Source organism: Cynoglossus semilaevis, chromosome 9 (assembly GCF_000523025.1).
Source record: "Cynoglossus semilaevis isolate Cse_v1.0 chromosome 9, Cse_v1.0, whole genome shotgun sequence".
Classification (NCBI taxonomy): Eukaryota; Metazoa; Chordata; class Actinopteri; order Pleuronectiformes; family Cynoglossidae; genus Cynoglossus; species Cynoglossus semilaevis.
The window spans coordinates 11,046,078-11,072,983 of record NC_024315.1 but is presented as its reverse complement, the minus strand read 5'-3'; the positions used below and the strand labels follow the sequence as shown (position 1 = coordinate 11,072,983).

Sequence of the window (26,906 nt, the reverse complement as noted above, 5' to 3'; positions counted from 1 at the left end):
CACGACACCAACCGTCAAGGTATTTAATTGTTCTGCCTGTCACACTGACGGAACAAAGACTAATTCATTGCAATAAATTAATAAATTGTTTTCCAAATAACTAACTAAATACACAACACACAATAATCTCTAAGTGCACACCAACTGCAGTAGAGGCAAACGCTGGCACATTATATTCCATCATATTCTAAAACCAAGTGATCTGGAATGTACCAATACACTTTCTGAAAACTAGAACAGTGTCTTTTAGTGTTTTTACTACACAATTCACGCTTAAAATAACACGAGAATGCTCAAGATGAATGTTTTGTAAAGGTATTTTCAGACATATGTACATGTCATTTTTTTAGTCACGTGTTTATGGCAGTTTTCTTTGTAACCCCTTCTATCTGCTGTTGCTGTAGAATGGTTCCTTCCAAAGATGGCGGCGGCAGCAACAGTATAAACAACGTGCTGAGCAGTAGGCATTTAGGAGAGTTGTGAGATAATTACCTGTTTCTAGATTACATTTAATTTTCATCGTTCACCAGGCACCCGTGCTTTGGTTGTAGGGCCTCTTTGAAACAAACCTCGGAAAAAACATCGTCAAAGTTCAGGGCTGACATGGTGAGTTCTTTTACTCGTAGCTAACAATGCTAGCGATGCTAACTAACCATACTGTCCTTTAAGAAACAGTCTCATGGGAAGAAGAATAACACTGGGACATATAAATGAATTATATGATGTTATATGTCTATAATTCAAAGTGTTATTTATTAATAGCCAAAGTTAACCCTGCTGCTTACTCCTTGAAGTACCAAGTCATTGCTCAGTTCAGTAAGTCTCGATGTAGAAATGTACAATAAAAAAAGAAGAAGAAATAACTCGTACTAAACAATAACATAGACCAATTACGAGTAAAAGGGAAACATTTTTCAATATTGTACTTCCTTAAGGGGTCTGTGATCTTTATTGGCACAGTGGTTACACTGTAGGTGGCTGTAAAACAAAACAATGTAAACATAAAGATGAAAATTGTCTCTACTGTCTCCTCTTCAGCCTTACAGAAAGAAGAAAAGTTTTATTGAAAAGAAGAAGGCGGTGACCTTTCACCTGGTCCACAGGAGTCAGAGAGACCCCCTGGCTGCAGATGAGAACGCTCCGCAGCATGTCCTTCTGCCTGCCACCAAAGTCTGTGTCTGCACACGAGTCTGTTGAATAAAAAAAAAGATTTTATTATTCTGTTGTTATTTGATGTTTGGTAAAACTCTAACATTTCCAGGTGGAGGCAGAGAAACGTCGTGAGGAGCAGAGGGACTTTGGCGTTTTCTTTGATGACGACTATAACTACCTGCAGCATCTGAAGGAGGCATCAGCACCATCAGAGCTTGTTGTGTCTGGAGCCGGTAGACGGTCTGTGAACTTCCTGGACCAGGATGGAGACAAGAAGCAGGAGGCTGAAGAGAGCAGAGACATTCCTGTGAGTTCAAACTCACCTTTCACCCACTGATGAAGTTTATGTACTAACACATACAGTATAAAATACTTTTTGGACTTTTAAACACAAAATATTCACTTGGCAGCATGTTTTAGGACATAATCTTGCATTTTAGTGCATTTCGGGGACTTTTTGGTGATTTTTGAAATATTTACAAAAAATAGCCTTTTGACCCCTCACTCATGGGTTTGGGTGATTTTTGAAATATTCATATAAAATACTTTTTGGACTTTTAAACACAAAATATTCATTTGGCAGCATGTTTTAGGACATAATCTTGCATTTTAGTGCATTTCGGGGACTTTTTGGTGATTTTTGAAATATTTACAAAACATACCCTTTTGACCCCTCACTCATGGGTTTGGGTGATTTTTGAAATATTCATATAAAATACTTTTTGGACTTTTAAACACAAAATATTCACTTGGCAGCTTGTTTTAGGACATAATCTTGCATTTTAGTGCATTTCGGGGACTTTTTGGTGACTTTTGAAATAGTTACAAAAAATTCCCTTTTGACCCCTCACTCATGGTTTTGGGTGATTTTTTAAATATTCATATAAAATACTTTTTGGACTTTTAAACACAAAATATTCATTTGGCAGCATGTTTTAGGACATAATCTTGCATTTTAGTGCATTTCGGGGACTTTTTGGTGACTTTTGAAATAGTTACAAAAAATTCCCTTTTGACCCCTCACTCATGGTTTTGGGTGATTTTTGAAATATTCATACAGTATGTACTTTTGACATTGAGCTGTGAAATATAATCCAGAATATTTTTGTGTGGTGATAGGATTGTCTCAACCCAGGAGACCAGAACAGATTTACCACTGATTTGTAGGAGAACCTCAAAGATAAAATGTTGTCAATGTGCTGCAGACATGAGCTGAATAATTCACACAGTTTGTGTTTTTATCTGAAGCAGGAATCGTCCATTAGCCTGCCGTCGTCAGTGTTCGCATCAGAGTTTGAAGAGGAAGTGGGTCTTCTGAACAAAGCTGCTCCAATCTCAGGTGAGCACCTCCTCAGTTTGCCCCTGAAATATCACAGGTGCTTCACCTACATATCACAGTACCAGAAACTGTATATAGTAGTAACAGAAAGTGTGGGGGTGGAGTCCTGTAATGCCCTGAGTCTGTTTTCATCTAAACTTTCTTTGTTTTTGTGACATCACAAAATCCCAACTCCTTCATCTTCCTTCTCCAGGACCCCGTCTGGACTTTGACCCAGACATCGTGGCTGCTCTGGACGAAGACTTTGACTACGATGACCCCAACAACGTCCTGGACGATGACTTCATCATCAAGGCCAACGCAGCAGTGTCAAAGTAAGAAGTGACATTGGTTCTTTCATTTTTTTTAAGAAACTGAAATTTGTAACCCACTGACTCCCCCACCCCAAAGTCTGCACCATAAACATTGCCCTCTGTTCTTGTGAGAGGGATTACTGCTCCCTATAAATGGGATGATGGGATTTTAGCTCACTACTGAAGTCTAGAGAAAATTAGTGATTTTAGCTGCAGGTCCATAGCTGTCGGTAAATTTTGACCTGACTTTGTAATACAGGAATCATTTTTTTAAAAGAGAGTAGATTTTTTTTGTCATGTCCTCAAGTTGAGAAATGTAACCTTAAAATTTGTTTGTGTTTTTTTTCATGTGTGTGTTCTCTGAAAGAGCAAACAGTCAGGACAAAGATGAGTATGATGATGATGATGATGATGATGAGTGAGAGGACACCGATGAGGAGGGTAATGTTGACTCAGAGGGAGCTCTGTCAGGTGAGGAGGACGTCCGGGGCGAGGAGTTTTTGTTCTCAGACGAGGAGACGAAGAGTCGCTTCACAGAATACTCCATGACGTCATCAGTGATGCGGAGGAATGAGCAGCTCAGTCTGCTAGACGATCGATTCGAGAAGGTGAGTGCGCTCAGTTAAGGTCTGGCTCAACATGTGCTTCTCAGCTTTAACAATGTGACACAGGCAGGTTGACTTGACAAAAGTCTATAGAGAAAAACCGTGCTTTTGTTGTGTTGTTAGTTTTATGAACAGTTTGACGACGATGAGATCGGTGCTCTGGACAACGCAGAGCTGGAGGGATTTATCCAGCCGGACAGCGCTCGTCTGGAGGAGGTCATCAAAGACTACTTCATACAGAAGGAGAAAGAGTAAGTGAACTTTGTTGTCAGGCTTTTTTTCTTTTTTATTCTTTGTACCAGCAGTGGAATGTGTGCCATAATTTTGGAACCACTACTATAACTCATCTGTGTATGGTCTGTGGTTCAGTTTTCTGAGGCCTGAAGACCTGGGTCCAAAAGAACTTCCTGTGGTGAGGGAAGAAGATGAAGATGAGGAAGAGGAGGAGATGGAGACGGTTGTCGTGGAGGCTCCAGAGGAGAAGTGGGACTGTGAAACCATCATCAGTTAGTTCCATGATCTCTTTATGCTCTATAGCTCCACTGCTAAGGCTGTTAGCTCTAGGTTTGGAAAAAGGCCGAGCCTACAAAAGGGAAGTGCAAACACCTTAAGGTTAGCTAAGAAAAAGCTAAAAGACAGAAAAATGATAATGTAAAAGAGTTGAAAAATAAAAGGGAAAAATACTAAAGCTTTCCTAATGTGTGAAAACGCTAAAGTAAGCTGAAGAAAACAGATAAATGACTCAAGTTTTGGCAAAATCTGCCCAAAACAGGAAAAACATTTTCACAATCTGAAGTTCGCAAAATAAGTTGAAAATAAGTAGTAACTAACATTTAGCTCATTAACAAGTCAAAGATAGCTTAAACACTGCTGCAAGAAAAGAATGTGCCGATAAATTCAAGAGCTCAAAGTGAAGCAACTAATTAATATAAGATAGTCTCAGAATGTTTTTGTGAATTTTTTTATTTTTGTTTTTCCTGCAGGCACATACTCTAACATCTACAACAGACCCAAAGTGATCAAAGATCCACCAAAGGTAACAGAGGTCTCACTCACACTGACCACAGACAGTCAATAAAAGTCAGAGGTGTGGAGTTCTCAGGGTCTCCTAACAGATGGACAGAGAAGAGTTTGTTTTTCCCTCAGTCCAACGTCTTTCTCTCTGTTCATCATCAACTCAGACTGATGTTGTCTTTGAATATTTTGTTTCAACTCTTGCATCATTTTAACTGTTGACTTCTTTGTTATTATGGGTTCAATTCTAGGTTAAGTTGGTTTTTAGACATTCCCCGTTAGATGCCAAAATCTTTAGTTAAAGCAATTTAAGGGGTGACCAGGACTAGAAAAGTGCATTTATAAGTAGCATTTACCATCTACATACTTTTGTTTTAACATCTGGGAGTATTCTGTCAAATTCATACCTGTATGTTAGCTACCTTAGAATTGCCCGGGCTACACTCAGCTATAGTGTTAGCTACTTTTATCTTTAGTTAATCTAGCCATCTCTGTTTTACCTTATATTTTTATATGTCTTCAGCCATTTGTAATGACTTCAGGGCTTGACTTAGCCAAGGGTCAGAGACATTCAGAAGCAGCAGGAGTGGAAGTTGGGTCTCTGCACACACTCTTCTGATACCATGGTGATAATACACATAGTATTATCACCTGTAGATGGAGACAGATATACATTCTTTAATGTCTAGTTTTTAAGAAAAAATATGTTTTGGAAGAACAGGAAGTTAAAACACAGCCATTTGGTTAGCTGCTGCTAATAGAGAAACAATCCAGCTTACTGGTCCTTGACCTTGTCATTCTGAGTTACAGATTCCCCAAACCTTTTTGTAATGTGTTGCAGTGTAGAATTTTACTAGGATAGAGTCTGAGACTGATAGAAGATGAAAAGTCTTCACAAATCCCTGTATTCAGCCAAAGCAGATCCACGTGTCCAGCAAGACGGGCATCCCTCTAGACGTCCTTCCCAGCAGAGGCCCCACGGCGAAACAGGTGGAGCGAATGACGAGGATCAATGATGTCGATCTGCCCCGTGTCTGCACCCTGCCTCGACACAAAGACGAGAGCAGTGACGAGAGGAGAGCTAGGAAACAGGCCATCAAAGAGGAGCGCAAGGTGAGAGCTGGAGCCTGACGTCAAAATTGTGATAGCTGAAGATGGCCAAAGTTGGCTACAAGGCTAGCTGATTAAGGGCTACAAGATAGGCAGTAATGCAGGTATAATAGTTCAAATAAGTCTGCCAACTTAATACCGGTCCCAGTTTACCTCAGATGCAGCTAAATAGTTAAAAGCTGGCCGAGAAGGAGCTCACAGGTTGATACAAGACTCGGAAATACTGAAATAGTGTAAATACTTAACATTAAGATCAAAAGTCCTAAACATTTTTCTCAAAATCATAAAAAAAAAAACCTGAAAGAATGTGTTGTCTGAACAATAGATGAAAAGTGGAGCGAAGAAAAAAAGATTAAAATAATTAAAATAAATTGTTTTGTTTAAAAAGAGGGGAGAAGGTTTGCCTGAAGAATTGTTAATTTGTTTTTAATCAATTTTGTTTGTCAAATCAAAGGCCAGAATATAGGAATTTAATCAGTAAAAGGACCAAACAAAGGTGGAACATGAACCGATAGTTTAAAAAAACAACTCTCCGATTACTCTATAAATCCTTTAATGGAAAAAGATGTAGATTCTCTAAACAGAGAAGAGAGTTATTTTACATTAAGCCAATAATTAGCCATCTTTACACTAGTGTTTGAGGTAAGCTAACTAAATACAAGACATAAAAAAATATATATTAATATATTTTCAAAGAAAAGCAGTGCATAAATTGACATCTTATTATGGAAGTGCTAAATGAACAAAACAAAACAATAGCTAACAACTAGCCAAATAAGGAAAAGAAAAAGGCCAATAATATTTACAATCAAATCAAAAATGACAGAATCTCTATCTGACTGAGGCTCAGAGGAACGACGTCTTTATAAACACCGTCGTCTGTGGCTTCTCCTCCAGGAGCGACGCGCGGAGAAGAAGGCCAACAGGACGGCCTTCAAGGAGGAGAAAGTGCGACAGGAGAAGCAGCTGCTTAACGTCAGGGCCAACCTGCAGGGGCTGAAGCTCTAGCAGACCACAGGGGGGCGCTCCACACCCCACACTCAGACTCTGATGTCAGCAGAGGACAGGCAGGCCACACCCCCCACAGTGGCCTTCTTCTTGCAGAAGGAGCAAAGGTGACTTCTCACTGCTCACCACCCTTTGCCCCATGGAAAAACACACTTTCTAGAACTTGTAAATGTAAATTCCCTTTTCATAGAAGCCAACATAATGATCAAGTGTACGGAGGTAACAAATAATTAAAAAAAATATATACAATAATGCCATGATTTGTATGTAATAAAACTAGTCTGACAGAGGTGATGGTGACAAAAATATCTCCAGCCTGTTTAGCAGGACTTATTGCTTTAGTGTGTGGGAGTGCCAGCTCCAGATTTCATTTACTTCCTTCTGTAAATCTGTGTACAGTAATAATAAAGGGACAGTTGGGGATTTTCACCACTGCTGACTCAAAACCAGAATATTCATCCAAGAACTAGTTCCTTTGCATGAATTCTCAAAACAACCAAACAGGTGTGAAAATGTAGAACTATGCCCTTTTAAAAATACAAATTTCAACCATAAAACAACTGCACCCTTCATAAGCCATACGTCTGCTGTTCGCGTCCGAACTAAAAAAAAAGTTTAAAAAGTTTGGATTTGTTGTTCACTAGTCTGTTAAAGTCTGTTAGCTGGATAATTCTCTTCGCGGTCCAAGTCCCTCAGAGCAGGAGGAGCGGTCCATCAGCAGCTCTGAGCCGTGAGAACTTTGTTGTTTCAAAGGAACATTGGGGATGATGAGAAGAACATTTATAGAAGGTCCTCTGCTTTCTGTGCAAAATAGATCTTAGAACGAAGTCTACTCCTGACGAAAGTGTCGATTAGAGGATCGCAAGCCCTGAAATAAACAAACATTCTGTAGGAGTTTCAAATCCTGAGGTAAAAACTGTGGTACAGTCATTAGACTGTAGAATCATTATAAATGCTCTCCTCTGGGTCCCAGGATCTCCTCAAGGTTCTCCTTTCCAACAGCAGAATCCTAGGAGACAATTTACTGAATTCACACATGCCTTCGATCATAGTGAGAGCGCTCCATTGGCTGATCCTCCTCCTGTTCCTCCTGTTCTGACCCATGTTCTGAGGATGTCAGATCTCCGTCTTCCTGCTGCTGATCACCACTGTTTTCTAAAATTGCACCATCTGTGTACTTAAATGTCTGGCTGGGGTTTTCACAAGCTCCACTCCTGGAACCTTCACCTCCTTCAGCAGCACTGTCGTCGTCATGAAGGCTCTGGTCCTCCAGGTTCTTGCTGCAGACCTGTTTGGACTCCACGGTAACAGGGTTGAAATCTTCTCTGACCACTGCCTGGTAGCTGGGCCCAGAGTGAGGCATGACGTCCTGAGGACAAGAGACAGAAGACCAACCTGAAGTTCTGATGATTTTTGTAAACTGAAATCTGACCTTTGACATTAGAGGAGGGTTCAGCTCCTCAACCCTCTACATGAAGAAACCATGAACTGAATGCACACAGAAATGTACGTGTATAGATATGAAATTATATATTATTCTGTTTATCTGACAGGTCCCCCTCCCTCCCCCCCTTCACTATTCACTGCCGTGAGGTCAGAAAAGCACACTTTGTCTTACCAGAACAGTCCGACTGGGTTTAGGGATCGGCTTCTTCTTGTACCCCTTCAGCACACAGAAGGGGGTGAGTGTGAGTATGAAGAGCAGTATGAAGGTCAGTGTTAGGGTCAAGGCCAAGACCTGAGCTCCTGCAAAAGAAAAGCAGCAAAGTCAGAAAGATTCACATCCGTTCAGTGATATTTGACTTCAATGAAAAGTAGCCGCAGAGTTGTTTCATGTTAGCAGAAGAAAACTAAAGGTTTACTAGCTTTAGGATAACAAGCTGAATTCCGGCAAAGAAGGACGTTAACACTTAAGTCTTAAGTTCAGTCAACTTTGGAATTGAAAATTCAAAGGTTGTTTTCAAAATGACTTGAAAGATGTTGCAGCTAAAACTGCAATATCACCGAATGATGATAGTCCTTATAAAACACCAGGACTGTACGGTGGTGGCTCCAATTCTTTTGATGGTTTTGTTTTGAATTCTTTGAATAACCTTTGGTTTCAGACTCGCTTCCGGTGGTGCAAACGCGATCGGTCTGATGGAACTCCACGTTTTCCACACCGTTTCCATAATCCAGCCAACCTCGCAGTGTGACGCAGGCCTGTGCCCCCTCGGATGACGGCAGGTCGTATTTGCAGGACTGCTTCTTCAGATCACACTCTGATACGTAGTCACGCTGAAAACGAACAGGTAACACTCAATTACACAGCCACTTCTTCATTCTCCCTGTACATGATGGTATTGGACTGGGCTTGTTTACTATACAGAGAAGTGCTACAGTCAGCTGCATCAGACCGTGGACCAGGGTTCCTGGATAGCAGGATAGCTACACCAGGCCAGACCAGTGATTTTTTCAATGTATGGATTAGCAAAAGTAGCTAAAAGATAACCTAGAAGCTACCTGGCGGTCATGTTTTCTCTGATAACGGCAGCATGCTCACTTTCAGTAGCACCAGTGTGAAAGCTGAGAATTCTTTAGGAAAAGTGAACCTGATCTGAGGAGACTGTGAACTTGAAGAAGGCCTTTTTCAGGTTCCTCGAGTCATTCAGTTCTCTGTAGGTAATTAACGGATTCTCGAACGTGACCGTATTCCCTGACTTGTCTGCCGTGACACTGACCGGAGGAAAATCCAGTTTACCTGCACACAGATGTTTGAGGGAGAGCAGTGCATGGTGGGAAAAACAGCTGAGATAAATGTGTGATGGCATGGCTACTCACAGATGATGTCAGCCACCCTCATACGGTTAAAAGTGAACGTCTGAGATTGAGCCGGCTCTGATGTGGCTACTCCCTGCAGCGCTGTGACTGTCACGTAGTAAAAATCCAGGTAATTCCACTGAGAGCGCCAGATGAAGGCGGTCAGGTTGTACTGAAGGTCAGGGGTAACTGCAGTAAGGTGGCTGGAAAATTAAGAAAACAAGAACACAGGAGCGAGAAAAGAAAAAAAACATTAGCTGAAAGTAGACCAACATAAAATTGCTTTAAGGAGCTAAAACGTTAGCCAAAAACCCAGCATCATCCAGAGACGACTTAAAATTGGCCAGATATCGACCAGTTAAAGATGTAAGTCAGACAGATGTTTGCTTAAGATAACAAGTGAATAACTTTTTATTAAGACAAATAATTAATAACTGTCAACAAATAGATTTAAAGTTAGCCAGAAGATACAAAAGACTGCTCACAAGTAGCTACAAATATGCCAGAGTAGGAAAACAACTGTTGTAAGTTAAGAGCTAAAAAAGTATGAAAAGGTTGTAAGAAAATCACTTTTTTGAGCTGTTGATCTCCACGGAGAACATAGTCTGAGGCAGAAGCTCATCATAACCCCAGCTCACTTTGGTCTCCAGGTTTTTGCAGTTAACATTCACGTGGGTTGGTGGAGGAATTCCAGCTAAGACACAGAAAGGTCACGATTGTTAAGAACTGGAGCAAAGAGAACACACCTGTCTGTGTACGCTGTAAGTATAGCTATATGTGTGGGGATTTTAGGTTGTTAAAATTCATGCTTGGATTAGGGATTAGAATTAGGGTTAGGATTTCGATTGTTCATACGTTTGTAATGGTTAAGGTTAGGGTAAGGAGTCAGGAAATACTTCACGTCTATGTGTGAGTCCACCAGTCAGACTTGATTGGATTGAACTTCTCAGTGTCAATTTAACAACAGTAGGAATTTGAGAATGACAACGAAACAGGCATGTCAGCTACACACACACATATAGCTACACTCACACACACATATACATATATATGTATATATGTATATATTTAAAACATTCTTAACCTAAAATATTGATTTTTCTGCTAATCATCTTTCTGCTATTTCTGTCCAACTTGTATGTATTTATGTGTGTTCATGTGTCATACTATATCCATTACTAAAAAAGAAACACAAATGCAAATGTACCTCATATATATATATATATGTATATATAAAAAATAGGAGCAAAGCATAAACAATATGTATATGTATTTTTACTATCTGAAAGTTAAATATAGCTAGGAAAAAGAAACAACAACAACACAGGCTAGACTAAACTTACAATAAATGGGATTTAGTCACATAATAAACATACAACAATAATAATTAGCCTAGTAAGAAGAAGCAAATACTGAAAAAAGTAAGGATGAAATCGAAAGAATCACCGAGATACAGCTAAGAGTTGGCCAAAATGTTGTTGTTGCCCACAAACCCAAAAATATCATTAGCCAAAGAAACAGCTCAAATTAATATTTTAAAGCATGAAAATGAAGCATGATTCTGAACTAGGTGTGAAAATAATTTGAATATCTATGAAAAAAGAATTTACAAACCAAACCACGTCAGAAAATAATCTAGTTTCACATTTCGTTCAAAGGTCAAAGATTTTTTTATGAACGTTCTCACCCGTCAGTGCGACATGCGGAAAAATGATGATGAGGACCGTGAACCCTGTACCGCCCGACAGTAGCATGGTCAGTTCTTCTTAAACGTAAAGTATTTAAATGATAAAAAAAATAACAACACGTCAAACTTAATCCCAAAGTAGTCGGGCTCTGAACAGGAACTCCAAGACTTTCTAAAAACCTGCCATTTTCTTTATCCATGTCGGTGACATGTCAGTGAAGCAGTGACTTGAGGAAACGATTGAGCCACGCAGCTGTAACACACCTGTTTGACGTCACAAGAATGGGCACAAATCAAGATCGCTTTATAAAGTAAAACTCGATATTTATACCTTTTAGCTGTTCTTTTCGAACATTTAAAAAAAACAACAATGAGTTTGTTATAATTTTTTAGTCAGGATCAAATAAATATAAATTATTTTATACATATACGTGTGTATGTGTGTAAAATAGTTTCCTCTTATATAAACTAAAGCATAATCTACATTTATGTATTTTAATGTTCTGTAAGCCTGGTTTGATTAAAAAAAGGAAAAACGAATACTTTTATTAAATATACAAATGAAACGTGTATATAAATGATAAGCTGTTCACACCAGAAACGATGCTTTTATTGTGAAGGAAACAGTCTTCTGTCAGGTAATATGGTCTTTGTCGTCACCTACTGGTCACATATGGCAATGACCAGTAGGTGAGCAGTAGGCAACCACCTATGCTTAAAGCAGAAATTAGACCAACCGCAAGCTGCAGTTGTGCAGATAGCGCCACCTAACGACCTGGCCATGGGTCCTAGGCACCAAGACAAACAATAACAACAAACGTCACCATCCAGAAGTTTCAGGACATTCACCGGCCTTCATAAACCCCAGGACCTTCAACATAAATGTGATCAAATGTAGGTAGAAGTCAGGGAAAAAGAAGCTGGTGACTGCGGCATAATCAGCTTTATTCTGCTCAGTAATCACAAAGTCTGCCCCAGAGGAAAAAAACCAAACTGTTACAAATTTCAATGCTTTAGATCTAAATAAACAAAACATAAAAAGACATATTGATGATAGATGATCACCAGCTTCTACCTGATTCAACACTTTTGCTACAAACAGTTAAATACCAGCATGACCGTTTCGTGATTTACACAGCCGAAACGATTGGCTGCAAGAAGCAGACAGATCCAGGATCGGATTCCAGATCTCGTTAGGGATCAGATTTCACAGATCAGGTAATCAGGTGTCACGTCTTTGCAGTCCTGAGGGAAATATTTATCTTCCTTGATCCTGTGAGTCAAACACAGCAGTGGGTCAGAACCTGGCTGAGAACTTTAACTGCATTGTTAACTGAAAAAAAAATCATCATCATCATCTCCATCATAACTTTCATCATTACCATCACCACTGTCACCATCACCATCTTCATCATCACCATCAAGATGGCTGACAAATCTTTAAATATACAGCAAAAAAAGCAAATACCTAAAATGTTGCATTTACTATGGTTTATTAAATAAATATTTAGCCACTTTTCGGTGCAACAACTAAATGTTAGCCAGCTCTACTACGCCATTAGATATGGCTACATGTTCTACAAAATGAGTCCAAATGTTAATAAATGTATATATATATATAAACAGAAAAATAATTTGGCTTCTTAAAAAATTGCTGGAATTTTATTTGAAACGGTTTTTTTTTACAGGAGATAAAAAAAAAAGAAGACACTTACAGTTCCAATAAGTCATCTGGTGTTTTCCCAGTCAATCTGTGGGAAAACAAACACGACATTCATGACTATATTGAGCCAGAGTTCCTCTTCAACTGGGAGGAAACAGTAGAGGAAACAAACAAACCGATCAAACAATGACAAAAACAATCAAAGTTCCATAATAATCCAGCTTCATATGACGAAGGGGGGCTGATCAGACCCCGAACGGTCCGCCAATCCATCACAAAGCCACATTACGTATATACAGATTTAATTTTTACTGAGTATAGAATTTTTAATCGGTGTCTGTTGATAAAGTGTCGTGTGACTTCACTGAAAACCTACAGAATGCTCTTGATTATCTTGATGGCACAGGCAATGTCGTCTTCAACATCGTCATCAAGGAAATCTGGAAAGACGAGGGAAAAAGAGTTTAATCTGCTGTGATGTGAGACGCAATGGTTGAGCAGTGATTCTAGGACAAAGAGACACAGAAGTTGCTGTGCCAACTGCTGCCCCTAGTGGTCAGTTTGTGACTGGCGTTAATCGAATCAAAAACAATCACAAAAGTTGTATTTGTATTCGTCTTCAAACTTTGGTGAGAGTGAATAAAAAAGCCTGTCTAACAGTGAGATAAACACACAAGCAGATGATGAAGATTAAGCTGGTTGAGCATTAGCATCTATGCTAACAGACAGGAAGAGGAAACCTGATTAAACGATGAATGAAAAGAGCTGTTCTTTTTAAACCAAAAAATAGTTCCATCGAAAGCAACTGGACAAAGTTGGTTCATTTTCAAACACATCATTTCTGAACAGAATAGTTTATCTTATTTTACCTTTCCTACAGAAACATAATGTGTTTTATATTTTATTACAGACAGAAGTCTGCAGAGAAGAAGCTGGAGCAGAGGGCACATACTGGAGACTAAACCTGACCAGAGAGATGTTCTCTCTGTTTGGGAGAGGAAGGAAGAGGCAGAGAACACTATTCCTGGCAGTGGAACACGTTGATGAAATCCAAATCTTCATCCCAAATGTTCCAGGATTTAAAGTTAAAGGCCATGTCGCTGAAGTAAAGCTAGGGTCCAGTCTGTGTGTCCAGATGATGTCTGCAGCACAGTTGCGAAAACCTGCAAAGGCTGCGGCAGGTTTGATCTCGTAGAAGAAGTCAAAATGATGACAAAGTGTCTCCAGGAGACCAAAGTAAATCTTAATGACTTTACTGCAGTCACACACAAAAACCTCCAAAGACCATCCAATATGGTGGATCTGGAGATGATTCATGAGTCCTAGAGAGGGTTGGCCTAGCTTTGAATCACTGACGTCAGCGAACAGAATCAACTAAACCTTTGGACACGGACCAGGTACAGGATCTTGATATGAAGTTACTCATGTTTTCACATTGGTGTTTACAGAGTTAAACATATATAAAAATCACTACAATGTAAAATAGAAAAGTATTCAAAGTAAGCTTTTTATTATTGTGTTAAATCTACATTAATAATAATAATAATAATAATAATAATAACTACTCACCACTGCAGAGGTTGTCACAGGTCGTACGACGATGGTTGCCCGGCTCCTTACATGTCATGTGATTGCTGAACTGGAAAATTCCGTACAACTTCCAGGTTTTTTGACCCACAGTCATCTCCTCCAATGTACTGGTGTCAAAACCCGTCAACTTCTCAGCGTGACAGACCACTGGAGGTGGGCAAGAGAAGGTTAACAAAAAATCTAACTGTTGAATGTGAGTTTGTAAACCACTCACTCTCCCACACCTTAGTGAAAACTAGTGATTTTAGCTCACAGAGGCACAGGAGCTGCTGGTCCGCTGCTGTCCCTTGTGGTCAGTTTTTGTCACTAACGCTAAAGTAAAATCTGTACTAAGAACAGTGAAGTTGCAAATTGACACGTTTGAATTAACTGACGGATGCATCATTGCATAAACAGCTATGCCCTAGTAAGCTAAAAATCACTGATTTTCTCTAAAGACTTTAGTGAGGTAAAGGATATAACAGGATATAGACTGATGACTGTGATTAAAAATGTGTCCGTAACACATTTAGGTTAAAGTTAAAATAGTAAAACCAATAGAAAAGTCCAAAATCTCATCTAGAAGCAAAAACGAAGCCACGTCATGTGACTCTCTCTATCACATATTTAAGAATCTCTGTGTCTCTGATGAAACTCTTGCAGTTTGTACTCACTCTTGGCAATTGTAATGTTCCCGATCTTTTGTTCCTGTTGGGCCTGATTCCTGATCAAGTTGATCAGCTCACATTTGGTAAGAATCCTGCTGTGAGCCAGGCCACAGCCCAGCACCAGCAGCAGAACAACCAGCACAAGCCTTTCCATCTTCATCTCAGCGTCCCACTCTGACGGCCTCACCTGGGCTAATGTAATGTTCAGAATGTCTGCTCTCTGGTGAGCCACCTCTGACCAATCAGAGAAAAGATGAGACTTTTGTTCTGCTCAGATAAAGACTGCTCCCGTGCTGCCTGAAACATGGCTCCTGGGCTGCCGTGCCACATCCCATCATCTGACAGGACTTGGGTTTCTGAGCAGTATGAGGTCGAGGAAGGGTGGAGCAGGTTTTGTTGGAAAAATGATCCTTTCCCCTGAAAACATCTTTTCTGTTTTTACAGGTCACACCTTCCTGCTAAAAAGATCGAGAGGGGTGAAACTGTGTCATCTTCCCAGGCCACAAAAGATGTGCTGGAGTTCCAGAGCATCAGGTATCGTTCTGTATGTGTGTGTGTGTGAGTGTGTGTGACCACACCAAAACAGCAAGGTGTAAACAGCTTAGGGACCTTAGCTTAGCCAAAGAGCTTTTTTTTTTTCAAAGACATGTCAATCCGGTTCTGGAGCTCCAAGTTAGTCCTAGTTAGTTTAGTTGAGTTTAATTAGGGCGCTCTACGTGTTTTTTTGGGACGTGTCAGTTTGGGTGGCGCTTTGGTCCAGAGGCAATGGCTCTGGTAGGGCGGTTGGTACCTTCCAGTGGACTCACCACCCGCAGGAAGGTTCAGGGGGGTTGGTACAGTGCAGTGTGATTTGGGTAGCGGTCATGGAGACTGCTGCCCTCGCGACCTGGTAACGGATAAGTGGATGAAAATGCGTGGTTGGATCTCTGTTCATTTTATGAGCTAGTTCGTTTAGGTGGTTCTACTTGTATATGTGAGGTGTGCACGTGCGGTATATATGTGTGTAGAAGTGAATCGACAGAAGCCTTTACTTTACTCTGCAGTTCAATTTATTTTCCATGATTATTTGAAATCAAGACAAAAAAAAAATCACAACTAATCAAGACAGTCGCTGATCACAATCACTGATCGCGATAATTAAAGAAGGAGAAAAACCACCAGGTTTGGTGACCTTCTAGGTCTGGTTCAGAAGCATTTGGAGACCCGGAACTTCAAACATTTGGAAGAGGCTTTCTTTAGCACAACCCTGCAGTGAGCAAAAAGACATTGTTAGGAACGTGCTTAGCTGTGCACTTTCGCCACAAGGGGGTCAATGGTGCAACAGTCAACAGCCTTATGTGTTAAAATGTGTGAATATAATTTAGTAATTTGTTCAGATCTTCATTCAGAAATGCAAAACCTGTGTTTGTACAATATACTGTTTATGTTTATTTTTGCGTGGGCCTCAACTTTTTTTTATCACTGGCATTAAATACTTGCTATCTCACAGCGTATCCTGCTGTTTCTGCTAAATTGTGTTGGGATAGTTACTGAAACTGGCTTAATATGGCACAGGCCCACTTTGACTATCTTCCTCCAGCCGTTGCTGGGGGATTATTTTATTCATGCTATTTGTAAATTTAGGACTAGCTATGATGCACTAGGATCGTTGTGGCCAAAGCTAGGCTAGCAACAATAATTCTATACTACAACATTTCTGGGCTCTTACCACCAAAAATTAGTCTCCACAAAGCACGTGATGTCATCTGCTATGTCATCATCGGTGAAATCTTTGAGAAAAAGAAACCACACATACTTTACTGGCATGTCGACTTTTTCTCAACGACTTCATTAAATGACTTTCCGGCAGAAACTCACCGACACAGTTCCTGTTGCACTTGTTCACACTGACGAGGTCTGGGGAAGCACAGAAATAACTGTCTGTCAGCTGGAAGATTCCGTAAGACTTTATCTTATTACCTGCCTTCTTGGAATGTTTCTCCTCCTCCTCCTCACTATCTTCCTCACTATCTTCCTCACTATCTTCCTCACTATCTTCCTCACTATCTTCCTCCTGGTTGCTGTCCAGTTCCACAGATCCAGACTCATTACTCCCCCGACCAACGCCACGCTTGCGTCGAGGTCCTTGAGATTCTGTTGTGGTGGTTGTTGGTTCAGGTGTTGTGGTTGTGATTTCAGTTGTGGTGGTTGTTGGTTCAGGTGTTGTGGTTGTTGGTTCAGGTGTTGTGGTTGTGATTTCAGTTGTGGTGGTCGTTGGTTCAGGTGTTGTGATTGTTGGTTCAGGTGTTGTGATTGTTGGTTCAGGTGTTGTGGTTGTGATTGCAGTTGTGGTGGTCGTTGGTTCAGGTGTTGTCAGGTGTTGTAGTGGCAGGTTCTGCTGTTGATGTGGTTTCTTCAATCGTTGATAACCTGGTGGTTGTCGGCATGGCTGTTGTCGTAGTCCTGCGATTTCCAATCGCCCTGACCAAGTGGGTGTTAAGACCCGACCTGCGCTTCACCTCACAGACCACTTCGGGAAACCAGTCACATGCAACAATGTCCAGAGGTAAGAGGTGAGTTACTTTCGCGACATTTTCAAACCCCTACGGATGTTTTCAGAATGAAATCAAACTCACATATTCCCAGGATTCTTTCCTTGATCTTTTCCAGACTACTTGGCAAAATGAGCGCCTGTCCCAGTTTTTTTTTCAGCTCACATTCAGACACCCTGCGTCCATCGGACATGCCGGGCACCACCGCCGCCACCGTCAGAACCACCAGGAGTCCTAACTTCATGTTAGCAAGTCCTGTGACTGAAAAGCAGGAGAACTTTGACCTGAACTGGATCAGATAACATTGATCTGAGTTTCTGCACCTGAAGTGATCACGGTAGATTTGATCTCATTTTGATTTTGGTCATAGTGCTGGTATAAAAAAAAAAGGTTTTCAGAGGAGGAACACACTGGTATAAGTTAAATGGTGTAAATCGTGGGATTATTGTCATGATTATTGCAAAATGAAATTATAATAACAAATTTAAACTGATTTTAAAGTAGTGTATTACACACATTTTCATCAGTGCGTTATATAAAAACACAGGGAAGTAGGATTTTGCTAGAACCGGCTGGTTAGGTAACTTTCACATTACATGCTTTATACTCTGTCTTGGTATCAATGGTTATTGAAATGCATTCAAAATTGTACTTCTTTCAAGGCGGCGTAGTGTCTCAATGTACATGTTTTATAAAACACAAACTCATAATCTGTTTAATTATGGTGCGTTACTGTTCCTCCTTAATACAGATTAGAAAAGTCTCAAACATTTGGAGAAAATTTGACAATTTTGAGTGTAAAAAAAGTCTAGCAAGAAAATTCTGAAATCAGACTTTGATCCTGATAAAAAAACAAACAAAATGAAAGTCCAAAATAAACTCTAACAGTTCATTTATTTATCAATTTAAAATAATTAACAAGTTTCTCACCTAATGTTTGGCTGCTACCGCAAGACAATGATGCTGGTGATGATGGTGATGATGATAAGAGCGTTTTGTCCTTTGAGTCTGCAGACAGTGAGCTTTTATATGAACAGTGACGGCTGCAGACTGACCGGTTCTACTGCTGCAGCAATAAAAACTTTCCATGCATATTTTTTAAATTCTGTCAAAAGGTAGCTTGTGATAAAAAAAAAACAAAACCAAACAGGTCAGCATTGGCTGAGGTTCACCATCACCTTCACATCTTCACGCCACTCCTGCTGTTTCCCGCTGAGATCAAACATTGAAATGTTCTGTATTGATCAGACTCCCAGTCAAAGCACAGACATTTTTTATAACAAAAAAATGTCCACATGATATGGGTTAACTTAGTTGGTTTGATATACTTTTATTTCAAATTGTTGGTTTGTCGTTTAGGAGGCTGAATTGTAGTCTTTGATTGGTCAGGTTTTTGGTCGTGTCTAATTTGTTTGTTTAGGTCAGTTAATCATTGAATTGATTGATATTTGATTGGTAACTCAGATGATGAATGATTGAATTGGATTGAGGGTTGGTTAGTGGGTTGTGGCTGTGTTTTTTTTTTATTCTGTTTTTTTAACCCTCCCGTGACTCTGATTATTTAGATGTTATCATTTTTTATATACAAAATGGTGCCGAATGTTTCATTGTAGAAGAGTGGAAAAGGTCGTAAAATTTGTGTTGTAAAATTTAAAGGAAGTCTGGTTTGAAAGGTCAGAAAAGTCAGGTTTCACCAAAACCTGTTTGTTAAAGAAACAAACAGACGACTGTTTGTTTTCTTGAGGATATTATTTATTATTATTCAACGGACATGTTAGAGCCTGAAGCCAGGCACCAACAACATGACATTACTGTATTCTCAGTCACATACATTCCATAACTCTGTTTCCATTATTAGTGCACATTCTCCCTGCTGTTGTTTGTCACACTATCTATCTATCTATCTATCTATCTATCTATCTATCTATCTATCTATCTATCTATCTATCTATCTATCTATCTCTCTATCCATCCATCCATCCATCCATTCATCCATCCATCCATCCATCCATCCATCCATCTATCTATCTCAGATCTGAGAATTCCCATTCATGTGACCTTCTCCTGATGCAGAAGCAAGGACTGTGGTCCAAAGTCCTGTTGATAGGCCGTCAGAGGGGGGCATTGATGATTGACAGCAGCAGGACTTTGGCGGAGAACACTAAGAGCTTTCAGGGTCTGAATGTCAAAACTCTCTTGGTAATTGTCCTGGTGAAGGGTCCAAGTGTGGAGACCTGCTCCGCTGAGAGGTGGATGAAAAATAAAAAAAAAGAAGAGTTTGATTTCATTCAGCAATCCGTGAAAACAAAACTATAATCCCGACCTGAATCACTTTGTTCAGACTCAAAAAGGTCTGAGCTTGAATGTGAATTTATCCACGTTACCAAAAGTGTTGAGTGAACTTTTTTTCATTGTGGACACACAGAAGACACAATGTACACCATCGTGTCTTCTGTGAGAAAATCTCAGTAAAACTGAACAGTGATGACTTTACAAAGGAACATCACTCACAGCTTTCAGCCAATAGTGGACTTCAGGTCTTTGACCTGGGACGCAGGTAAGTCACAGTCTTTGCTGGTAAGGGTAAGACACAGAAGACTTGTTCTCTGAGACAGCAGGGACACTCTCCTCTGTCCTGTCCCCAAGTTAATGGTCAAATCAAATGTCTGGACTTTTATTGATTTGGCTTCATTAACTTGACATTGACTAAAACCTGATCAACTCTACCGCCGCTTCACTCAGAATCAGCTGTTTATCCAGTATCACAGTCTGATCAGATTTTCTCCTTATACCTGCCTTTAGCAGACAACCATATACTGTATAAACCATATAAACCCTGTTGAAGCTCAGCTTCAATGGACTGCAATGGGACAGCACTGAATAGTGGCTACCCAATGGAGCAGTGGGCAGGTAAAGAAGCTGATCCCTGCGTACTGATTGGTTACTGATTCTGTGTCCTTCTTTTAGTTGTTTGTTTGTGGGGGTTTTAATCATTGTTCTCCTGTGGAGCAGTTTGTGTTTAAATAAATGGGACTGAAGTGGACTTCAACATTGTTTTTAATTATTTTTACACAATGTTAGTGATGTGATTAATATAGTTAGTAATCTATAGTAATTTTAACATTTTATTATTCCAACAAAGGGACGTTACTCTCTCTTTGTGAAACACTTCAGTGATGAACACCAGACTGCACTTCTTACTGCGCATGGGGAGTGGGCGTGTTTGTTGGTTTCGAACCACAGCCCTGTTAGGACCTGGGATTCAAACCAGATATCCTCTGATTACAAGCCCCGACCTTTAACAACTGGGCCAGGGGAAGCTGCCCACCAACTGACATTTAACCAACTTGTCGTCATATACATTTTTCTCTTACCCACAACGCTTTGTGTTGAGAGTATGTACACGACCAAGCTGTCCTGGGTAAATTCCCTGTGTGTCTCTGCCGGGCCGCAACACTCTGCACAGAAAAAGGAACAAACGTTTGTTTTTTTGTCTTGTTCTATTATTCATGTGGGTTGATTGTGAATGAGTGAAAAAAGATGCTGTTCCAAAGTCAGCACTCACTTTGGTCTGAACCCCTGTTCTCGAGCTTCCTCTCTGGGCTCCCAGCTCTCTCTAAACTCATGCAGCCTTATGGCTACACCAGAACCTGCCATCTGTCCTCTGTTGAGTCCCGTTGGACTTACAAATCAACTCTGGACCAGGGCCGCGTCAAATCCAAGTCTGGCTCACCTGTAGCTCCTGTCCTGATCAGAGTGAGGTTAAAACCAGGTCCAGACTCATTCCGGAGGAAATTTCTATCAGGTCCAAGTGAAGTGTAGGCAAAGTCCAGCAACTGCAGATGGCTCAGATATGACCTTGGACCTGACGTCAATCTAAACAAGGAATTTCCCTGAATCTGGATGTTTGCCGTCTCATATCTCTGTCCCTCTGTGTTCTCTCTCTCAGCTCCTTTGTCTTTCATTGTAATTAGAGAACAAAACACACTGGTCTCCAAGACAACAGCAAACTGACACCAGGAAACAGTGACACTGTCATCACACGAAACTCTATCTCCGAGCGCATTGGTCCACTCTCTAATATAAAAATTCCAGTCCATAATCTAAAACATTTATCATAAGCTTAATTTTCTTCAAGATTGTTTCACTTTTTAAATTGTTTTTTACACATTTATATATATATATATATATATATATAGATATTCATGGCTGGTGGATCTACTGGAGGGGGTCTACATGTACATTTATGCATTTAACAGACACAGAGGAGAATTAACTTTATCAAGCATGTGGGTCCTCTGGGAATCGAACCAAGGACTCTAGCAGTTAGCAGGCGTGCTAACTACACTATGGGACAACTATATCTAGAGGAGCAGAGGATCATCAACATCTGTTTGGTCTCAGTGGTTGGTCGACTCTGACCTGGTACATTCGTAAGAACTGATGCCGAAGTGTAGTAACAACAAATACACTGGTGGCATTATTTGTCACTGTATACACTATACACGTGTATACACAAGTACAACGTAAACACAGGCAACCAAATTTTCTCTGCTTTCATCCATCTGTTCATCTGGTAAACCCCTGTACTGCCGCTGAGGAATGGGTAAAGTTTGGCTGATCTTTCATTACACCACAGCCATGATCAACTGGGCACAAGACCATGGGGGGATGGAGGGGAGGACATATTGATTTGATTAAGATTTGCTCTTTTTTCCTTCATATTGTTCAGGTTTCATGCTGTGGATAGACCTTTTAGCGTGGGAATAAAAAAAAAAAGCTGATCCCCGGATTTGAGATATTCTCTGCTTCAACCAGCAGCGCAGATTGAGTCACATCGCATAATTCCGACGCCCTATGAACACAGCACAGCCCCGGCTGCTTTGTGAACGTGACGGGACGCATCATCGCGAGAACAGGAGCGGGATTTGTTGTGGGAGCAGCGGAGCGGCTCCGTCACTCCGTCAGTCTGTCGCTCTGGTGTGCGGGACAGTCGGTCACGCACATATACACGTAGAATAAAGAGACAAACGGGTTCGGCTTCCGTCCGCGGCCATGGCCCCGTCCGTCTCCTCCGTCTTTCTTCAGCGCTGATGCTCCTGAGCCAATAGAGGAGGAGGAGGAGAAGGAGGAGCAGCGCTGTCATTCTGACACCTCCAGGTGAATTTGCCGTCTTTTATTCATCATCTGTGCTTTATTGTTAGTGAGGAGCAGCAAATGTCGGCGCTAATGTCGTTTTTTTCACAGTTTTGTTTTGGGAACGCAGGCGGTGGGGGTTAGCAGCTTAGCTTAGCCACGGTTAGCGTCGCTGCTGCCGCCTGTCTAAGAGGGAGGGTCCGGAGGAGAGAGGAGCAGGAGGAGGGAGGGATGCGGAGCTGGAGGATGCCGCTGGAGCAGCATTAGGAGGAGGAGGAGGACTGAGACAGACTGGTAACGGTACCGTACGTCAGTTTGGTCGCGGCCCGTCTTCTTCGTGGAGACACCCCCAACCAACCTCCTCCTGTTTGTGTCCTCCTCCTCCTCCTTTTTCTAAAAATTCTGTCCAGTGAACAAAATAATCAGGGGGGAAAAGAACAACGCCCCCGCCCCCAACTGTTCATCTACCTGCTGTGTTTATCCATCCATCCATCCATCCACCGTGCATCATCCATCCACCCCTCATCCATCCATCAGCAACCTCCACCAACCTCCGCGGCTCCTCAGCCTCTTACACAACCGTCTCCCTGACCTCACACACCCGCCATTTTCACCGCCCCTTCAGCGGTGACCAGCAGTACGGAAAAGGAAGAGGGCCAAATTGTAGAAAAGTCAACACTTTATTTACATCGTGACTGACTTGAAAGAGAAACGCCATCAGTTGAAATGTCCATATACAATAAAATAATAGCGATAATAATGATAATAATAATAACAATAATATCATTTGATGGTTGTCTGTTTATGTTAATGTCCAATTGAATTGTTATTTGTTCAACCTGGATTTACAAGGCATATTTGCTATCAACAAACAGTTTCGCAGTGTATTTAATATCAAACAAATTTAACACCCCCACCCCACCCAAAAAACACTTTGTAACTGGGGCAAATGTAATGTAACTTTAATGTATTTAGACTGTCTTCTCGGAATTCCTTATCAGAATTTCTACTTCTTATTTGAAAACGAAGTCAAAATCCTTGGTAAAATATACTTTGACCGCAAAGTTTTTTAATTTGTAAAATTGAATCAGGAAATGTCCCAGAAATCCAGTAATATTCAGAAAAGTAACCAAAGCCAGAATGCCAGGCCAAGGAAATCATGATTCTGATGATGATTTTAAATCAAAACACAAAAAAATGTAAAATGTCAAAAATGACTTCAACATTGTAATCGTACACTACTGGGAAAAGACAGAATTATGACTTAAATCTACCGCCAGTGAGGAGAAATAAGCCCATGTAATTTAATTCTAGAGTTATGAGAAAATTGGTTAAAATAGTAAAATCTTCTGTTTTTCATTTGTCAAAAATGTGAACAAAACAATGATGAGGAAAAAAAGGCATAACTCTGACTCAAATTGAATTTAAATAAAGTGAAAGTACAGTGGATTGAAGAGAATAGAAGTCCTAGAAAAGTTCTCACAGCAGATATAAGTAAATGCTAACATTATTAAACTAAACTAAACTTGATTGTTGTAATTGTGCAAAGTTTATTTCCAGAAAATAGGTCAAGTCAAAATTGTAATCCCTGACAAACCTTTTTACCATGCTTGTTTATAAACTACTTGACCAATGCAAACTGTAACCGTTGTAACTGTGATCTTTGTGTTTGGCTCTTTGTTTGTTGGTTGGTTGATAGGCTGGTTGGTTGGTTGGTGCTGCCAACACTAGATGAGGTTAATGGTGTTGGTGGGAAGAATGTTTGTTTTTGCTGGTGGTGCCATTGACTACGACTCAGGTTTTTGTTGTGCTTTAAAAAAGAAGTTTGACTTACACCCTTCAAATGTTAACTAAAGCTCAGTATATATTTATTGTGAGTCTGCAGCAGCCTGTTCTGGCGGTGGACACTTGCCGTGGTCAGTTGGTCCAAACATCTGTGAGTGTGAGGAAAACAGAGCTGAGCTCAGTCACTGTCACTCAGTCCGGTTTGAATTCACTGGACTGATTCTGGACACTGAACAGAAGACCGAGCCAACTGTAAACAGTTGTTGACATCAGCCATGAAAAAGAGAGGCTGGGACACAGGAAGTCGAGTCAGAAGACAACAGGAAGTAGGGATAATATCAAGGTTTGTGAAGAGTGAGAGGGAGAAGTGAAGCACAGAGGTGGAGCTGTGGTCAGAACATCAGTGTCTGTATAATGTTGGTCGGGGTTCAGAGCTTGATGAAAGTTTGATGTCTTCACTTGTCTTCACAATCTAAAATGTGTGATCTCCAGCCTTTCAGTGGGTGTACTGTACAAAAACATGCTGATACTAGACTCTTAGTCTGGACCCCAGGTTTTTATTAACACCTGCACAGGCTGACACTGTGATGGGGAGTGGTCCTCAAAGTCGCAGTTCTTCTTCAGTTGTCATAACAACGGTTTGAGGTCAAAAAATCAAATACATAATTTGCCACAAAGCTCATTAAAGTCAATAAAAACGGCACACCTCCTAAAGAAAGAAAAACTGCTGAATGTGCTCACTGTTAGCTACAAGTTTTACAGAAATAGGCATTTGCAGGCAACAATGTTTACCAGTTACAAAAAAGTTTGCCAGATAAATGACGTTTGGAGGTGAACAAGGAAACAACAGCTTTAAGTTTTGGTGTCTGCCAGCCGTCAGCAGATTGAGGTTTGTCTGTGTGTTTGTTTTGGGCTGTGATACAGACACAGTCTCTGGCTGGGGTTTGATTGAAGGGTGAGGTCATGTGACATAGCTGTGACATCAGGAGTCATCACTCTTGTATGGCTCATTGTTTTACAGTAATAGAAACCTCCTGAGTTTGATGTCACGATGACGTCACTCTGATGTCAGGAAATTACATCATGTTCTGTAAAAAAAAATAATAAGGGAGGGAAGGAAACAATAAACAAATGAAGGAAGGAACTGTCAGGTACTTCAAAACTAAGCATTTCGAAATGTTAATACAAATTTTCCCACAACTTTACACAGGATTGACATCAAAATATAATGTCTGTCATCCCAAATAAATAAATTGGGATTGATCATTGGATGATCAATAAATTAGATTAATTTAGCAAACGAATAGCAGGAGGAGTAAACAGTTAGCTTGGATGAAGCTAATTGATGGTAGGTGCTGGTAAAGTTTGAAATTTAATCACAAATAGTGCTTGAATTAGACCTGGACTTGGGATCAGTTGCAACTGTAACCAGATGTTGTTACATCCAAATCAAAGAGACCGCCCTCTGCTGGTGGAGGGAGTTGGGGGTCAAAAGTGGTTGAACAGGATAATAAGGGAAGGGAGGTAGCAGAAAAGAAGGTTGGAAGGAGGCAGGAAGTGTGTCAAGGCTGTGAACAATGACTGGAGAGCGGGGAACTATCCAATGGCCTGATGATCTGTGCTTTTTCTGCTCTCTCTGCTCTGTTTCCTCCAGGCTGAGTCACCACTGGAGCCAGAACCACAGAAGAGGAGGAGGAGGCGGAGGAGGAGAGGAAGTCTGACAGAAGGGACCTAGGGAACAGTAACGAACCCATAGTGAGGAGTAAGGAGGGAAGGAAGAACAGAGAGAGAGAGAGGAAGAGAGCGAGAGAGGGGAGCTAAGGAGGTGTGACAACAGAGTAAAGTGAGGTCGGAGGAGAGAGGAAGTGGGTGGAACAGAAACAGAGAGTGTGTGCTGACCCAGCTTCACCTGCTGCACCGTCAGCGGCTGAGGCTCTGCTGTTACCACGCTGGGAGAAGTGGGAACACCGGTGACCAGGGGAAGCCACCATGAGTGACCAGAACGTAGTGAAGGAAGGCTGGGTGCAGAAGCGAGGTGAGGACATGTCCTTGTGGTGGGACTGGACCTCACTTTGTGATGAAAGCGTGTTCACATTCCTGACTCTGATGGAGACTTTAGCAGAAACCCATCCGGTTCCTAAACTGGTTCCTAAACTCTTTTAGCCGCGCACCAACTGGGTTGATGTAGCCCAATTCCCCACACATTTGTAAAAAAATAAACCAACAATCTTTTTTTTAAAAACAGCATATATACCCTCCATTTATTTATTAATAAAAATTCAGTTTTGATTCAAAATTTTACAAAGGAAATGTTTATTTACACGTCTTTAAAACACTCCAAACCTCCATCACATTTTTTACCTTGCATACCCCGTAGTGGCAGCTCATGAACCCAATGTGGGGGCCATACCCCATTTTGAGAACCCCTGTGCTAAGGGTTAGCCAACACTGAAAAATGAGCCCACATTCAAGCAGAGAGATTAACAGAACGCTCAATAACATTTGGCTCCGCCTGCAGGTGAGTACATTAAGAACTGGCGACCGCGC

General features: G+C 40.8%; 4 protein-coding genes and 1 long non-coding RNA gene across 5 annotated transcripts in view; 3 read left to right on the top strand and 2 right to left on the bottom strand.

Moving 5' to 3' along the window:
- The first annotated feature begins 400 nt into the window (after positions 1-400).
- ltv1 (LTV1 ribosome biogenesis factor) lies at positions 401-6,953 on the top strand. The gene is given in 11 exon segments (XM_025058582.1): positions 401-606; positions 1,039-1,170; positions 1,262-1,459; positions 2,401-2,491; positions 2,685-2,805; positions 3,152-3,392; positions 3,513-3,640; positions 3,759-3,895; positions 4,373-4,425; positions 5,316-5,516; positions 6,411-6,953. Coding segments are annotated over 11 exon segments (1,416 nt in total). The 5' UTR covers positions 401-603; the 3' UTR covers positions 6,522-6,953.
- A 228-nt stretch (positions 6,954-7,181) lies between these two features.
- Positions 7,182-11,089, bottom strand: ifngr1 (interferon gamma receptor 1). The gene is made up of 7 exons (NM_001361170.1): positions 11,008-11,089; positions 9,891-10,014; positions 9,342-9,523; positions 9,113-9,261; positions 8,615-8,798; positions 8,140-8,267; positions 7,182-7,890 (listed from the first exon to the last, which is right to left on the bottom strand). Exons 1-7 carry the CDS (start codon positions 11,072-11,074, stop codon positions 7,552-7,554), a joined length of 1,173 nt encoding a protein of 390 aa, NP_001348099.1. The 5' UTR covers positions 11,075-11,089; the 3' UTR covers positions 7,182-7,551.
- Positions 8,685-15,478, top strand: LOC112487483 (uncharacterized). The gene is made up of 4 exons (XR_003050600.1): positions 8,685-8,812; positions 9,971-10,081; positions 13,581-14,067; positions 15,352-15,478. It is a non-coding gene; the product is annotated as an uncharacterized LOC112487483 (long non-coding RNA).
- LOC103383889 (alpha-lactalbumin-like) lies at positions 11,606-15,367 on the bottom strand. Its single transcript, XM_008317213.3, has 5 exons — positions 14,914-15,367; positions 14,240-14,407; positions 13,047-13,110; positions 12,723-12,758; positions 11,606-12,280 (listed from the first exon to the last, which is right to left on the bottom strand). The coding sequence occupies exons 1-5, from the start codon at positions 15,065-15,067 to the stop codon at positions 12,208-12,210; spliced, it is 495 nt and encodes a 164-aa protein (XP_008315435.1). The 5' UTR covers positions 15,068-15,367; the 3' UTR covers positions 11,606-12,207.
- A 6,178-nt stretch (positions 15,479-21,656) lies between the features above and the next one.
- Positions 21,657-26,906, top strand: part of akt3b (v-akt murine thymoma viral oncogene homolog 3b) — a 12,023-nt gene continuing 6,773 nt past the window's right edge. The window contains 3 exon segments of the mRNA XM_008317214.3: positions 21,657-22,598; positions 26,014-26,394; positions 26,878-26,904. Coding sequence (XP_008315436.1) covers positions 26,349-26,394; positions 26,878-26,904 — 73 coding nt within the window. The 5' untranslated portion in view covers positions 21,657-22,598; positions 26,014-26,348.